The sequence below is a fragment of the Prinia subflava genome, chromosome 13, assembly GCF_021018805.1.
Source record: "Prinia subflava isolate CZ2003 ecotype Zambia chromosome 13, Cam_Psub_1.2, whole genome shotgun sequence".
Classification (NCBI taxonomy): Eukaryota; Metazoa; Chordata; class Aves; order Passeriformes; family Cisticolidae; genus Prinia; species Prinia subflava.
In genome coordinates this window covers 18070865-18084771 of record NC_086259.1, presented here as the reverse complement: position 1 = coordinate 18084771, position 13907 = coordinate 18070865, and the positions used below count along the sequence as shown (strand labels likewise).

Genomic DNA, 13907 nt, shown 5'->3' with positions numbered 1-13907 from the left:
TGGGAAAGGGAATGGGAAAGGGAATGGGAAAGGGAATGGGAAAGGGAATGGGAAAGGGAATGGGAAAGGGAATGGGAAAGGGAATGGGAAAGGGAATGGGAAAGGGAATGGGAAAGGGAATGGGAAAGGGAAAGGGAAGGATTTGAGAGCACACTGGGGCAGTGTGAGCATCTTTTGGGGGTGAGGGGACACCTGAAGAGGGTCACACTGTCCCAGTCAGCATTTCTGAGCTGCAGTATCACACAATAGGGCAGCTGCTGTACTCCAAAAAGACAGAGCCCACTCCCACTCTGCCAGTTAAGCCTAAATCAGGAACAGCAGCCCTTCCCTGCCTCACCAAGGCACTGTGAGGGGAGATGGGTTAGAGACTGTTACAAAAAATACTCAAAGATCGACCTCTAAGAGCACAAACTGCCCCTTTGCTCTGCTTTGTGCCAATCCTGATCCAGAAAAGCACATTTTTACAGAGCCCCTTTACAAAATACCACGAAAGGGAATTTTGTAAGCACTGCCACCACTTCCCAGATAGTTTCCACTCCCAAGAAGGGAGGAAATTAATACAAAACAAGAATCAGGCTGCAGTCCCTTCTGAGTGTATCTGCCCTGGCTCTGGAGGTGATCGCAGTGCTCAGGCACAGACCCCATGAGCACAATGACCTCCAGGTACAAGCCTGGAGAGAAAATAAAGCAGATTGGGCTGCAATTAAAGGAATCACACCTTTGAAGGACTAGCAGGGAGCAAAGTGTGACCTCCAACACCTCATTTTTAGTTACTGATAATCACAGGATTGTTTTTCTCCTTTTCAGAAGTTTACCAGAGGGTTCTGGCTGTGCCTTCTCTGCACCTGCAGTTCCGCCTGTGTGGGTGCAGCCCTACCAGAACAAATTCCCTCACGAGGGAAAAGCTGTTTCAGATGTCCTGGGCCGGGGCAGAGACAATAAACCCGGGGTGATAAGATTCCTTAACTGCAGAACAAACAAGGGCAGTTCAAACAGCAGCAGCGTTTCCTCAGAGGACAGGTTTTAGCTGCAGGAGCCGTGCAGCAGATTTTGGGAACTGCACGGACCAGGCTCGGTGTTTATCATGTGTTTAATGAGTGGTGCTGAATGGACACCGTGTCTGCTCCTTCGTGTCCCTGCTACCCTGACCCAGGGCAGAGCAGCAAGGCCTGGAGTGCGGCCACCTGGGAGTAAGGGACAAGTTAAAGATAAGGGGAGGTGGAAGAATAATTCTGTCCTGGTTCATTGTGCCCTGTGAGGATGTGCTCGGTGCCCTCTCAAGGTCCCCTCTGTCCCTCTCTCCGTGACTTTTTGGGTGGCAGGGACACGGCCACCCAGCCTGCAGAGGGAGAAATGGCTTTATTCATGCTGCCAAGCTTGACTTGAGGGGCTGGGAGAGTTTTTTTAGCCAGACACTGAAGAAGTGGACAGGATGGATCTGCAGGAGGAGAGGAAGCATGGAGAGGAAGGAGAAACAAAGATTTTAACCCAGTATGTGTCTGCAGAGGGGCTCTGGTCCCTGTGGGCTGGCTTGCACCATTCCCAGCATGTGTCTGTGCTCATTCCACCAAAATAAGGGAAAAGGGTGAGAAATGCAGGGTAGAAAATTTATTTAATTCAGAGTGAATATTTAATTCTCTCTGTCCCAGTAAGCCTATTCCAAATTTACTTTTTCTGGCCCAGACCCAGGCTCTCGAGGCCAGCCTGTGGCTGTCCAGCTCAGATTTTTGGAGCCTGGCAGGTGACCAAGCCCCTTTGCAGCCTTACCTAAGGTCTCCACTATGGGCAGCTTCTTCACAATCACCTTTTTCTTGGCCATGCGCAGCACTCCCAGCACCAGCGTGACGGTGACCACGATGGGGAGGCCCTCGGGGATGGCAGCCACAGCCAGGCTGGGGACAGCAGAGACACAGCAGCCTCAGCACGGGGCCCAAACCACAAACACTGACCCTGAGGCACCAAGGGGACACACCAGGGCTGAATTTTCCTAAGGGTCTGGAGGGGAGAACCACTGGCACACTGGAAATGCAAAAGCAGGTTGTTTATCCAGCCCTTCGACCTTTTCCTGGATGATTTTGACAGAGCAGTTATTTTTCTTCTTTACCTTGCCAAAGAGCAGTGATTTCTGGCTAAGCAGGGATTTGGAGGCTAGATTTCTTGTAATTTATTTAACTTTCTGAGGATGGGAATTGAATATTCCTTGGCATGGGGCTCACACGTTAGCCACGTGCAGCCCCTCACCTCCTCTCTTACCCCATGATGTGGGGGACAGAACCAGCTCCCCAAATGTCCCCTCCATCAAAACCTGCAACGCCTGATATGCTGGAAAAATCCAGCCACAGTCTGTATATTGGATATTAGATATTCCTTGGGAAACTCTGAATGTTTCTAGGCATGTGCAAAACGTAATCCAGGAGACCTTACAAAACCATAATCTGCCCTCCAAAGCTCAGGATTAACCACTTTTCTTTGGCACCACATCCCCCTGGGAAACAGGATGGTGGCACTGAGTCAGTTTGGCTTCTCTGTTTTCTCTTCATCTGGGATTTTTTTTTGTTTCTATTTCCATAGAACACTTCTTTAAGAATTGATTTTAGAGCCATGACAGCACTAAGTTAATGGGCGTTACGGGCACTGCTGAAAACACATTTTTTTATTGTGTTTGATTAAGCAGCTGTGCATGCTTTATTATGCTCTATGAGATGTGCACTCCTTTCTTTAGATGTAAATCCTGTAGGAAGAGCAAAGAGCAATATTTGCTGTTGGTACACTCCCACTAAATTCATAGCACAGATAGGGAAGGGCATTCCCTGCAGGATGAGGTAGAGATGCCAATGAAGATTTTCAAGATACCAGTTTACAAAATTAAATTAACCCTCAAGCTTGGTTTTGTTTTTCTCTGCTCTGTTTAAACCTCACATTAATTTTGCCAGTGCATGAGAAATACTCATTTATGAAAGGTTTGTAGTCAAGTTCACTTATGTGAAATTTGAACAAGGAATTCCTTGGGATATTTCATCAGGAATCCAAGAGAAAGGGGCTCTCCAGTCCTCACCTGACTCCGATGGTGAACATGCTGAGGAGACGCTTCCCTTGCAGCCAGCCAATGAGCATTATCAAACCTGGGAGGGTAAATGACCTGGTTAAAAAAGGAATTTTAAAAACCTCTGACCTGTTTTAGCTGACCTTGTAGAGCTAAAAATGCAACGAGGCACCCAAATCTCTCCTCCAGTGCTGGAACCCCCGAAGCCCAGGTAACCCAGAGCCACAAGTGCTTTAGGAGGAGCACAGAGGGATCCCACGGAGAGCTTTGCACCCCACTCACCGATTATCCCAAAGGAGAACAGGGTGAGCTGCTTCCCCAGCCTGTCCATGTTCTTCTGCAGAGGTGTCTTGGGCGTCTGGAAAAGTTGGAGATTGCTGGTTTTCCTTTGGTTGTTTTTTGGGGTGAGAAGATGATGGCAAACCCAGAGCCAGTGACCCACACAGCCCTGGTTGTCTGTACCTGGTCCCTGCAGCTGCCCTGTGCTTTTCCCACCTCACCTCCCTGTCCTGTCCTCTGCCAGCCTCTTGTCCCTCCCTCACACGGGCATTTTGTGGCAGAAGCAGAACTGAACCCCCAGCATGGGCTCCTGGGGCTGCTGCTGCTCACAAACTTTCACCCAGGACACCCCGAATTTCCCCGGACAGGGGCTGTGTTACCTCCTCAGCCTGCATCATCTTGAACACCTCGCCAAACTGGGAATTTTCACCCGTGCCAATAACCACGCCCTGAAAAAAGAGAAAAAGAGAGATGGAGGTGGAAAAATAGAGAATCCCAGACTGGTTTGGGTAGGAAGGGACCTTAAGCCCATCCAGTTCCACCCTCTGCCACGAGCAGGGACACCTTCCACCATCCCAGGCTGCTCCAAGCCCCGTCCAGCCTGGCCTTGGGCACTTCCAGGGATCCAGGGGCAGCCACAGCTTCTCTGGGCACCTGTGCCAGGGCCTGCCCACCCTCACAGGGAAGGATTCCTTCCCAATATCCAACCTGACCCTCCCTCTGTCATTCACCTTTTCCCATCCCTCCATGCCCACACCAAAGGAATCTGTAATTAATGCCCAGGACAAGATCAGGGATGTCAGGACTCACTTTTCCCTTCCCGTACCGCACCAGGGTCCCCATGAAAACCACATTGCTCAGCGTGGTGATGTCCCCAGCTTCCAGCAGGATGCCGTCAGTCTTGTTGCAAGGCTCAGCTTCTCCAGTAAAACTGGATTCATCCACCAGCAGATCTGTAACCTAATAAAAGAGATGCATTCCTGGCACTGTTGAGACAAGGAATTTCCCATCCAGGCTCGTTTCCAGCTGTATTTACCTCTATGAGCCTCAGGTCTGCAGGAACCCTGTCCCCCACAGACAGGTAGATGATATCTCCAGGCACCAGCTCTCGTGCTAGAAGGTGCTGCAGTTTCCCTTCCCTTAGGCTACAGGAGGCAAATGGAAAAAAAAAAGAAAGGGAACCAGGCTGTAAAGGTTTTATTCCTTCTGCAGGCTTGGGAATGTGGCTGGCAAGAAAGCAAGAAGCCTTGCCCCAAAGAGCTTCCAATGTAAATAAGAACAGAAAATCTTCATACCTATGAGGAGAGGATTGTGTTCAGTCTGGGCTCAGTTTTAATTCGTAAACAGATGGGCAGGTTATGGATGATTTACATTTCAGAAGTGACTTAGACATTGTTTATACAGTAGAGGAGCAATAAGAAGTCGTGCTTTCATGCTTTAAATAATGAATTGCAGATTCTTGAACCTAAAAAGAGGCTTTTAAAAGCTAGAATTACCCCTGGCATTCCACTGTTGCATTCAAAGTGGGGCCTTCCAGGCAGTTGGATGCTCTTGGTGTCATATCATAAATAAATAAAGCACCAACAGTGGGGTTTGTAAGCTCCAGGGTGAACTTTGGACCAGAGGAAAACCCCACACCTCTTTGGCAGGGCAAGGCTTCCCTGAGCCTCACAACTTATTTCTGTTGGCTGCCACAACACTGATTTGCAAAGACATAAATAGGAAAAACGTTTCCTGTCATTTCCAGCACTGATAACAAACATCAAAGCCGTGGGGACAGCGGTGTCTGAGCCACCCTGCAGCTGCTCCATGGGCTGTGACCTGGCTGTGCCCGTGCCCAACACGTGTGTGCAGCACCAGGTAGGACAGGAACCCCATCCCACCTGCACCTGCACTCAGGAGCTGCTTTGTGCCTGTCTCTTGGGGGGAAAACTACCCTAAAACAACAAAATATATACACAGGTGAGGTTTTCCCTGCCTGGGGAGGCAGTGACATGCAGGATGCCGCAGGGATGTGGAGCAGGATTTTTCTGGGGCCTGTCTCCTAGCATTTATTCAATTCCATAGGGTGCCTACTCCTTATTTCTAATTTTTCTAATTTTTTTCCTAATAATTAAGCACATATTCTAATAATTTCTGATCAATACTGATGATTCCATCCCCTTTCCCTGTGACCTGGAGCTGCACCCATTCACGGTGCCACCCCTCCAGAGACCAGGTTCTCATTCTGTGCACAACAGAATGGAACAATTTTCTGGAATAATTTTCTTTTCCCCTCAGTTCTGCCCTCTGAGCCCCACTCCCTGCTGACCCCCCGCTGCAGCCACGCCTCACCAGTTGCACTCGGGGGGCACCAGCTTGTTGAGCTCTTCCAGAGACTTCTCCGAGCGGTATTCCTTTCAAAGGAGAGGAGAGGGAGAGGACAGGCAGGTTACAGGAGAGGCTCCTTCCCGCCAGCCACGGCACGGGCAGAGCTCTGCACAACCCACCTGGATGAAGGCCACGGTGACCACGATGAGCACGGCCTGGGGACACAGGGAGGCACAGCTGTGGGCACTGAGAGGTGGGGCTGGGGGCAGCACAGGGGCCACCACCACGGGGACAAAGGGGTGGAGGAGAGGTGACACCCACCATGGGAATGGGGGACAGGTGACATCCAACATGGGGACAAAGGATAGGTGATACCCACCATAGGGATGGAGGACAGGTGACACCCAACATGGGGACAAAGGACAGGTGATACCCACCATAGGGATGGAGGACAGGTGACACCCAACATGGGGGCAAAGGACAGGTGACACCCATCATAGGGATGGAGGACAGGTGACACCCAACATGGGGATTGAGGATGGGTGACACCCACCTTTGGGATGTAGGACAGGGGCCACCCACCATGGGGACAAAGGACAGGTGACACCCACCATGGGGACAAAGGACAGGTGACAACCACTGTGGGGATGGGGGACAGGTGACATGGGGACAAAGGACAGGTGACAGCCACCATAGGCATGGAGGACAGGGGCCACCCACCATGGTGATGAAGGACAGGTGACATCCACCAGGGGACCAAGGACAGGTGACATCCACCATGGTGATATAGGACAGGGGCCACTCACCATGGTGATGCAGGACAGGTGACACCTACCATGGGGACCAAGGACAGGTGCCACCCACCATGGGGACAAAGGATGACACCCACCATGGGGATGGGGGACAAGGGCCACCCACCATGGGGGATAAAGGACAGGTGACACCCACCATGGTGATGTAGGACAGGTGACACCTACTACGGGGACAAAGGACAGGTGACACCCACCATGGGGGACAAGGGACAGGTGACACCCACCATGGTGATGCTCGCAGCGTCCTCGTACTCCTTGGTGATGACACTGACTAAAGCTGAGGCCAGCAGCAGGAGGATGAGGGGGTTTTTGAACTGAGAAAACACAAAAAATACAGAATGGGAGGTGCTGAAGCTGAGCTGGCTGTGGATCCCAGCGGGAAAGGTCCCAGCAGGGAGGGGTCCCAGCAGGAGGGGTCCTAGCAGGGAGGGATCCCAGCAGGAGGGTCCCAGCAGGGAGGGGTCCCAGCAGGAGGGGTCCCAGCAGGGAGGGTCCCAGCAGGAGGGGTCCCAGCAGGGAGGGTCCCAGCAGGGAGGGGTCCCAGCAGGGAGGGTCCCTGGGTGGTTTGGCTGCAGGGACCCTCCTTGCATCGTGGTCAGGTGTCTGCAGTCCCTGCCCCACAGGCGATGGGTGGCCTTGGGGACCAGCAGGACAAATGCCACACCAAGCACATGAATCCCCCCCTTTTCCCCTTTTTGCACAGGCAGTGCTCCCCTTTGCAGACACGCAGAGCTGATTCCAAAAGCTCCTTGGATGTGCAGTGAGGACAAACAAAAACTTTACTGTCTTTTTAGAATCTGAAACCAGAAATCCTCTTTCATCTTCTTTTTCATTTTTTCTTTAATTAATCTGCTCAAATCTTCTCTGGACCGAGCGCTGTGGGAGCCAGGTGCTCACTTGTTTCACTTTTAAATTGAGATTTTGAGGCCCTTTTTTCCTACCTGAGAGAGTTACAGCTCTGTTTAACTGATGTGGGGATTGATGGAAAGGAATTAAAAAGATAAAGATAAATCTGCCTGCTTTGTGCAACAGATGTATGGTGATGCTCAGCAGGAAAGCCAGGGTTTAAATTTATTCCTGGCTGGATCCAAAGGTGAAAGTCTCTCCATTCCTCTTTAGAAAAGCCAGGCAAAGGGGATGTTTATAAAAATAGCAGCTGGGAAAAGCCACAGCAAGGGGCTGCTGAGGGCTGTGAATGGTGCAGGACCAGAGGCAGCAAAAGGTTGCAGGAGGATCAGAGATCCTCCAAAGAATCCCTTCGGTGTCCTTGTAGGATAAACTGGTTCTTAAGGCTGAGCAGAAAAAAAAAATCATCTCACTTTTTATCAGGAATGAAAGAACCCTTGGAAAGAGTCAGTGATGATTACCAAAAGCTTAAAGGATATCAATCATATCAAACCCAGGGGTAAACCGTGAGAGAAAAATGAAGTCTTTCAAAGCAACTCAAATCCTTGTGATTCAATAAAGCAAGAAGATCAAACCACTGGCTGGAAATGAGAAATAAAAACAAACAAACAAAAGGCCCTTCTTGTCTGGTTAAAAGCTCTCAAAGAGAGGTGAAAGACGCGTTAAATACTGATAAGAAATAGTTAATTAAAGCAAAACTCAAGGATAACTCAGCTGGGGAAAGAGAAGATAACAAATATCACCCTCTGCCTGGCTTTTTGGGGCAGTTGGTGTGAAATTGAGGGTGTCACCAGCACATGGCACCGTTTATGAGTGTACCTGACACTGGTGTGTCACTGATAGAGACCCTAAAACTCCCCTGAGCTCCACACTGCCCCTCCTCTGGAGGGACAGCCAAAATCAGAGCACTTCCAGCCACCACTGGCTCTCCTCAAACCTTTCACGAATTCATCTCTTGCCTTAAATGGAATAAATCTGCTCCAGCAATCAGGCCCCTGATCTACAGCGTTTGATTTGTGGGCTGTGTGGAGATAAAAAGGCTCATTTCTGTTTGGAGATGTTATCTGCCCCCTCAGAGAGCTGCAAAGGAGCCTGACAAAGGCTTTCCCAGGAGAAGGAGCAGTCCCTGTGTCCTGGGCACAGCCTGTTCCAGGGCTCAGCCTCTGGAAGGTGAAACCCTGAATATTTCAATGCAGACACACGCTCAGAGCAGCCCGGCCAGGTTTGGTTTTGCCAAAGAATGAGGATCTGTGCAGAAAATCCTTACCTGGTCCAGATATTTCTTCCATATTGGCTCTGTGTTCTCCACTGAAAATTCATTCCAGCCGTGTTTTAAGCGGCGCTGGAGCACGGAGAACTCAGAGAGTCCAGTCTGCAAGTCAACCTAGAGGGGAAAAAACCCAAACCCAACCCAGACATTTCATATTATAGAAAACTCGTTGGGTCAAATTCATATTAAACCCCTATCAGCAGACTAGGCAAGATTTTCATGGCTCAGTCCCCCATGAAAAAATAAATCTGTCTGTTGTTCTTCAGTTTAAATACTTATTTTTGTTAAACTATACAATTTTACCACCAGCCACCACAGGAATCTGTAAAGTAAACACAAGTTAATTAAAAAAAAAAAAGTATATTTCCAAAAGGGAGAAATGATATCATAGATGACAAATTAAAAATCTAAAATAGTAAAAGAAAGGAGTAATTTCTGTGTATTTAAAGAGAACATAAAAATAAATACACCCTGACAAAATTCAAAGGGAACAAAATGAGAAGGGATAAAATCTATTCTGCCAGGATTTAAAAAATCCTGAGGTCAGAAACCAAAATACAGCCAAGCACTAAAGCATTCCTGACGGGGGGAGCCTCGAGCCCAGCAAGGAGAGGATCCATCCCACAACAGGCAGAGGGATCAGGCACTCCAGGACTTCTCAAGTCAATTAAAGACTGATTTTGCAGCCCAGGCCCTTCCCACGGGCAGATCCCACATTCCCAAAGACCGATCCTTACGTTCAGAGCTCTTGCCAAGTCCTCCTTGTGGCATTTACAGGCATCCTTCGGGGGCAGCACTGCCACCTCCTTCTCCTGCTCGATTATTTTCAGCTCGCACTCCTCCCGGGGCTGAGTAAACACAACAAAGCAATCATTAGGTGAGAGCAGTGTTAATTAAAGCTTTCCTTAATTACAGCACCTCCTTGCTTCTTCCCTTAATCCCATTCCCTCCCCTCGCCAGCTGGGCACCTTCAGCCACTACATCACTTCCCAAATCTCAGCGCTCTAATGCCAGCTCTAATTAATCCTGGTCACAGCCCCAACGCCAGGGGCACGTTCTGGTAGGGGGGGAGAGGCTGAGAGGAGCTGGGGAACCAAAAGGAGAAGCTCGTGGTGCTAGTCAGGAAAGGTTTGTGCTGTTTGAGGTGTCCTGCCCAAGAGGAGCTTTGCCCCATGCCAGTGTGTCACAGCCCAGACTGGATGCTCAGAGCAAGCAAAACACCTTTCCCCTCATAGAAATGTAATAAATGAACTGAACATAATAAATGAATACAGCATGTGGATAGTAAATGAAATAAAATGAAATAAAAGAAAAAGTGTACATAATAAATGTACATAATAAATGAACTGAAAAAACGTGAGATAGGAATGTGAGCCAGAAGGAAAAGCCAAATCTCCCCTCCTGTGTCCGGGGCTGGTTTGCTCCACACTGGCTCTGCAGCTGCCTCCAAGCAGGGTAAACCCTCCCTGCCCCATCCAGGCAGCCCAAGCCCTCCCTTTCAATTTCCTTCCCTTCCTTCTCTGAAATGCACTTCCCAGAGCAGCAGCATTCCCAAAACCTCTGCCAGGCCCACGATGGAGGCACTGGGATCACTGGGCAGGCCAAACACAGAGAGGGAGAAATCTCCCCCTTCCCAAGGGCCAGGAGCTCCACTCCCTTTCTCCTTCATTCACAAAGCCCAGGAGTGTGTGTTCCTTAAGAGAGGAGCCCCCAGGGAGCGTGGCAGGCATTGGGCATCATCTCCCAGCCCCTGGAATGCTCTCTGTGGGATGCACTCAGGTCTGGCTCATCCTCCTCCAGTGCTGTTTGGGGAATTGGCCCTGCCTTGAATATTCAGGAGCTTTCTAGGAACATCCAGTGCTTTGCAATCCAAAGCCCTGGATTTAAATGCAGAAAACCACAAATGCAGAGAATGTCCTTGGCTGTTCTCTCCCGGAGCTGGTTTCAGTCTTGGGGCTTCTGGAGAGCTCGGAGCATCTCAAAGCCCTGCTCCTGGGAGAGGATTTAGCCAGATCCATCTGCTGCAGGCCCTTTTTACAGCCATTTCCTGACCCACAGCTCAGCACCTCCTGCTCCCAGTGGAAAAGCACAGGAGTCTTCCGGGACCCCTTGGTCTGGGCAGGGCTCACTAAGAAACCTTTTTGTCCCAAGAACAACCTTTGCAAACCCCCAGCAATTTGCCCAAGATCTCCATGGATTTTCCTGCTCCCACATTTCCCTCAAGTTTTTTACCATTTTACCCAAAGAAGCTGCAGTACTGCTCCCCTTTTTGAGCCATCCTGGCACTGGACATCACCCTTATTTCCACATCTCCTTAACAGACCTCTTGAGAAGGGACAAAAACACCCATGTTTCAAACTCATGATTTATATCCCTGTTTGGGTGTCCTGGCTGTGCAAATTCATCAGTTCCCTGTGACTTTGTTGGCACTGAAATCCCAAGAGCCACTACGGGAGGTGGAAGGGTTTGGTGGGAAGAAAGCCATGGACAGACTCATCCCTGAATTCACTGCCACCCTGGTGAGTGTGGCCTCTCCAGGCTCCCCTGTGCTGCAGGTGACACTCACGGGCACCAAGGAACAGCTCTGCCCTGGAGGAGTTTAAATTTTAATGGAAGCAGCTGGAGGGCAGGAAGAGAGCCGGACACGAGGACAACATGCCTGCAGTCCCCAAGGGCGGCAAGGGAAGCAGGGCCCAGCTCTGTCAGCAATATTTACCTTCAAAAAGGTGTGGAGGAAATAAATAACAAAGGCTCTGGATGTGTCTGAGCCCTCTGTGGTTCCTCCAGGAGTGCTGGCAGCTCCCTGCTCCTGCCAGCCAGGGGCTGTTGTGGAACAGCCTTGTTGGGGTGAGCTACCTTGCACTGCTGAGCCTACACTTGTAGGGATTTTCATTATGGACATGGCACAGCTTTTCCCAGCAGAACAGCCCCTGAAGTGCACAGGTTGGAAATGCCTGGGGCCCCTCCTCTGCATGTGCTGCCTCTGCAGAGCCCCTGTGTCCCAATCCCAGCCATTGGATGGGGGCACCAGGCAGAGTCCTGTGCAAACCTCTCCATAAACAAACCTCTCCTCCAGCACTGCTCTCTTTTGTATTTACATTGCAAAGCAGATGTGGGTTATCCACCATATCCATTTCCATTTATAACCTTTATCCTTTCACAAGAGCACATACAGCAGGGCAGGCAGAAATAACAAAAGGGGAATTATCAGTTTATCTATTGCTCTGCAAGATCAGGAGATACTGGAGGGCTGTAAAGAGCAGCTGGTGTGGCTGGGAGCCACCTCGGAGGTACCTGAGCATCCCTCATCCCAAAACAATCCATCAATTGTGCCACCGAGCAGCCCATGTGGAAGAGAGAGAGCGTGGGGCTTTCTGCAGAGCACACTGCCCTTTTTGTGTACTCTGGCAAACAGCCCAAAATATCAGTTCTCGGGATTTTCCCCCACCTCTGCCCCTGCTGGAGCTTTGCATATTCTCTTCCCCGTCTTAGGTTACTTTGGACCAGTGAAGGGACTGCAATCCAGAGTGGGCTGGGCTACTTAGCCTCCATGAAGCCCTTCCAAACATTAAACTTTATCCCCGCCAAAAATACAGAAAATAAACCAAACCATTCTCTCCAAAGCCTTTTACATTTCTTTCTGTGACCTCATCAAGTTCTTCTTTCCCTGGGGTTTTGAGCTCTGGGTGAGCAGTGCAGAGCAGCATCACCAGATGCACTGCACAGGGTGAGAGTTCAATGTCTCATTTTCCTCTCCCTGTGACCCAAGCCCAGTCTGGACAGCCTCAGAAAGGGGATTAGCTGGGATGATACCTGGGAAAGGCCTCAGTCAGCCAGGAAAAGCACACGAAGCTCTCCAAGTGTGTGGATGGGGCTCTTTGGGATGGGAGTTAGGGCTAGCCCCACGTGCTGAAGGGATCAGACAAATGGGGTTCACGTGGCAGAGCACCCAACCAACTTTCTGCCACGTGGGAGAAAAAATGGGGCTTGAGCCACGGAAACCTCGTGCCGAGCAAATAAACAGATAATCCCAGACCGGGAGATTTTGTGGCAAAAAAACAAGAAGAACAACAAAAATGCCTCCCAAACTGGTGACTGGCCACTCCATCTGCACCGAGGACAGGCAGTGAGGGCAGGGAGGGGACACCAGGGCAGCATTTTTCAGGAAAGCAGAGCAGAATTTCCAAGTGGATTCTGCTGGTCTGAGCCAAAACTCTCCTTGGCCTTTTGTTACCAGCCCTGAGTGCAGTAACAGCATGGAGGAGAGCCCAAGGGTCACAGCCCCGGGGTCACAGCCTGGGGGTCACAGCCCGGGGGTCACAGCCCGGGGGTCCCAGCCTGAGGGTCACAGCCTGGTGGTCACAGCCTGGTGGTCACAGCCCGGGGGTCACAGCCTGAGGGTCACAGCCTGGTGGTCACAGCCCAGGGGTCACAGCCTGAGGGTCACAGCCTGGTGGTCACAGCCTGGTGGTCACAGCCCGGGGGTCACAGCCCGGGGGTCCCAGCCTGAGGGTCACAGCCTGAGGGTCTCAGCCCCTCTGGCAGTGGCCAGCACTGGCGCAGGGGTACCCTGGGGACAGCAGAGCCCTGCTCTCCATCTCCCCTGTTGCACCCACACTCCAGAGAGCTCCCACGGCGCTCCAGGGCTCTCCCACGCTCTTCCTTAGTTTGGAACCTGCTCAGAGCAGGCAACAACGCTCCTGGGCAGGACTGGGGCCTCAGCTCTGTGCTGATTTGGATTATTGCATAGAGACAAGGCTGGCCGAGGCTCCCCGAGCCTGGCAAACAGCCCCCACCTCACCCCGCCGTGCCGCAGCCCTGTGCCCGCACAGAGCGGGGAGCGCAGCGAGGGCGGCGGGACAGCGCGGCCGAGGCAGCCCAAACCAGCCCCAGCTACACAAATAATCCCAGCACGTCCAGGCAGGAGGCACGGGCAATCCTCACCTCCTCAGCCGGCTCGCCGCTCCCCAGGGGCTGGTATTTCTGCACGAAGCGGAGGAGCGCCCTTTTCTGGAAGAGTTGCGCGAATCTCCCTTCGCCCATCGCGGAGCCGGGCGCTGCAGGGCTGGCAGGGCTGGCAGGGCTCACCTGCAGGGACAGACACCTGCACCCGGCCAAGTCACGCCTTCCCCCGGCCTAGGCAGCCCCGCGGAGGTGCGCTGCTCCCAGCTGTTCCCATGAACCCGGCCGGGAAGGCTGGCAGTGTGTGTCACCGTGTGTGTCACGGTGTGTGTGCCACCGTGCCGGGACACGGGGCACGCCTCCGTGTGCGTGAGCCGCACCTGGA

General features: G+C 51.4%; 1 protein-coding gene across 1 annotated transcript in view; it reads right to left on the bottom strand.

The window, feature by feature from the left end:
• Window positions 1-13907, bottom strand: part of ATP2C2 (ATPase secretory pathway Ca2+ transporting 2) — a 26307-nt gene extending 12400 nt beyond the window's left edge. The window contains exons 1-12 of the mRNA XM_063411047.1: window positions 13565-13907; window positions 9358-9468; window positions 8618-8734; window positions 6669-6758; window positions 5812-5847; window positions 5657-5718; window positions 4359-4467; window positions 4133-4282; window positions 3703-3771; window positions 3326-3401; window positions 3056-3122; window positions 1768-1892 (exon numbers count right to left, since the gene is read on the bottom strand). Coding sequence (XP_063267117.1) covers window positions 1768-1892; window positions 3056-3122; window positions 3326-3401; window positions 3703-3771; window positions 4133-4282; window positions 4359-4467; window positions 5657-5718; window positions 5812-5847; window positions 6669-6758; window positions 8618-8734; window positions 9358-9468; window positions 13565-13663 — 1111 coding nt within the window. The 5' untranslated portion in view covers window positions 13664-13907. The remainder of the gene's footprint in view (window positions 1-1767; window positions 1893-3055; window positions 3123-3325; window positions 3402-3702; window positions 3772-4132; window positions 4283-4358; window positions 4468-5656; window positions 5719-5811; window positions 5848-6668; window positions 6759-8617; window positions 8735-9357; window positions 9469-13564) is intronic.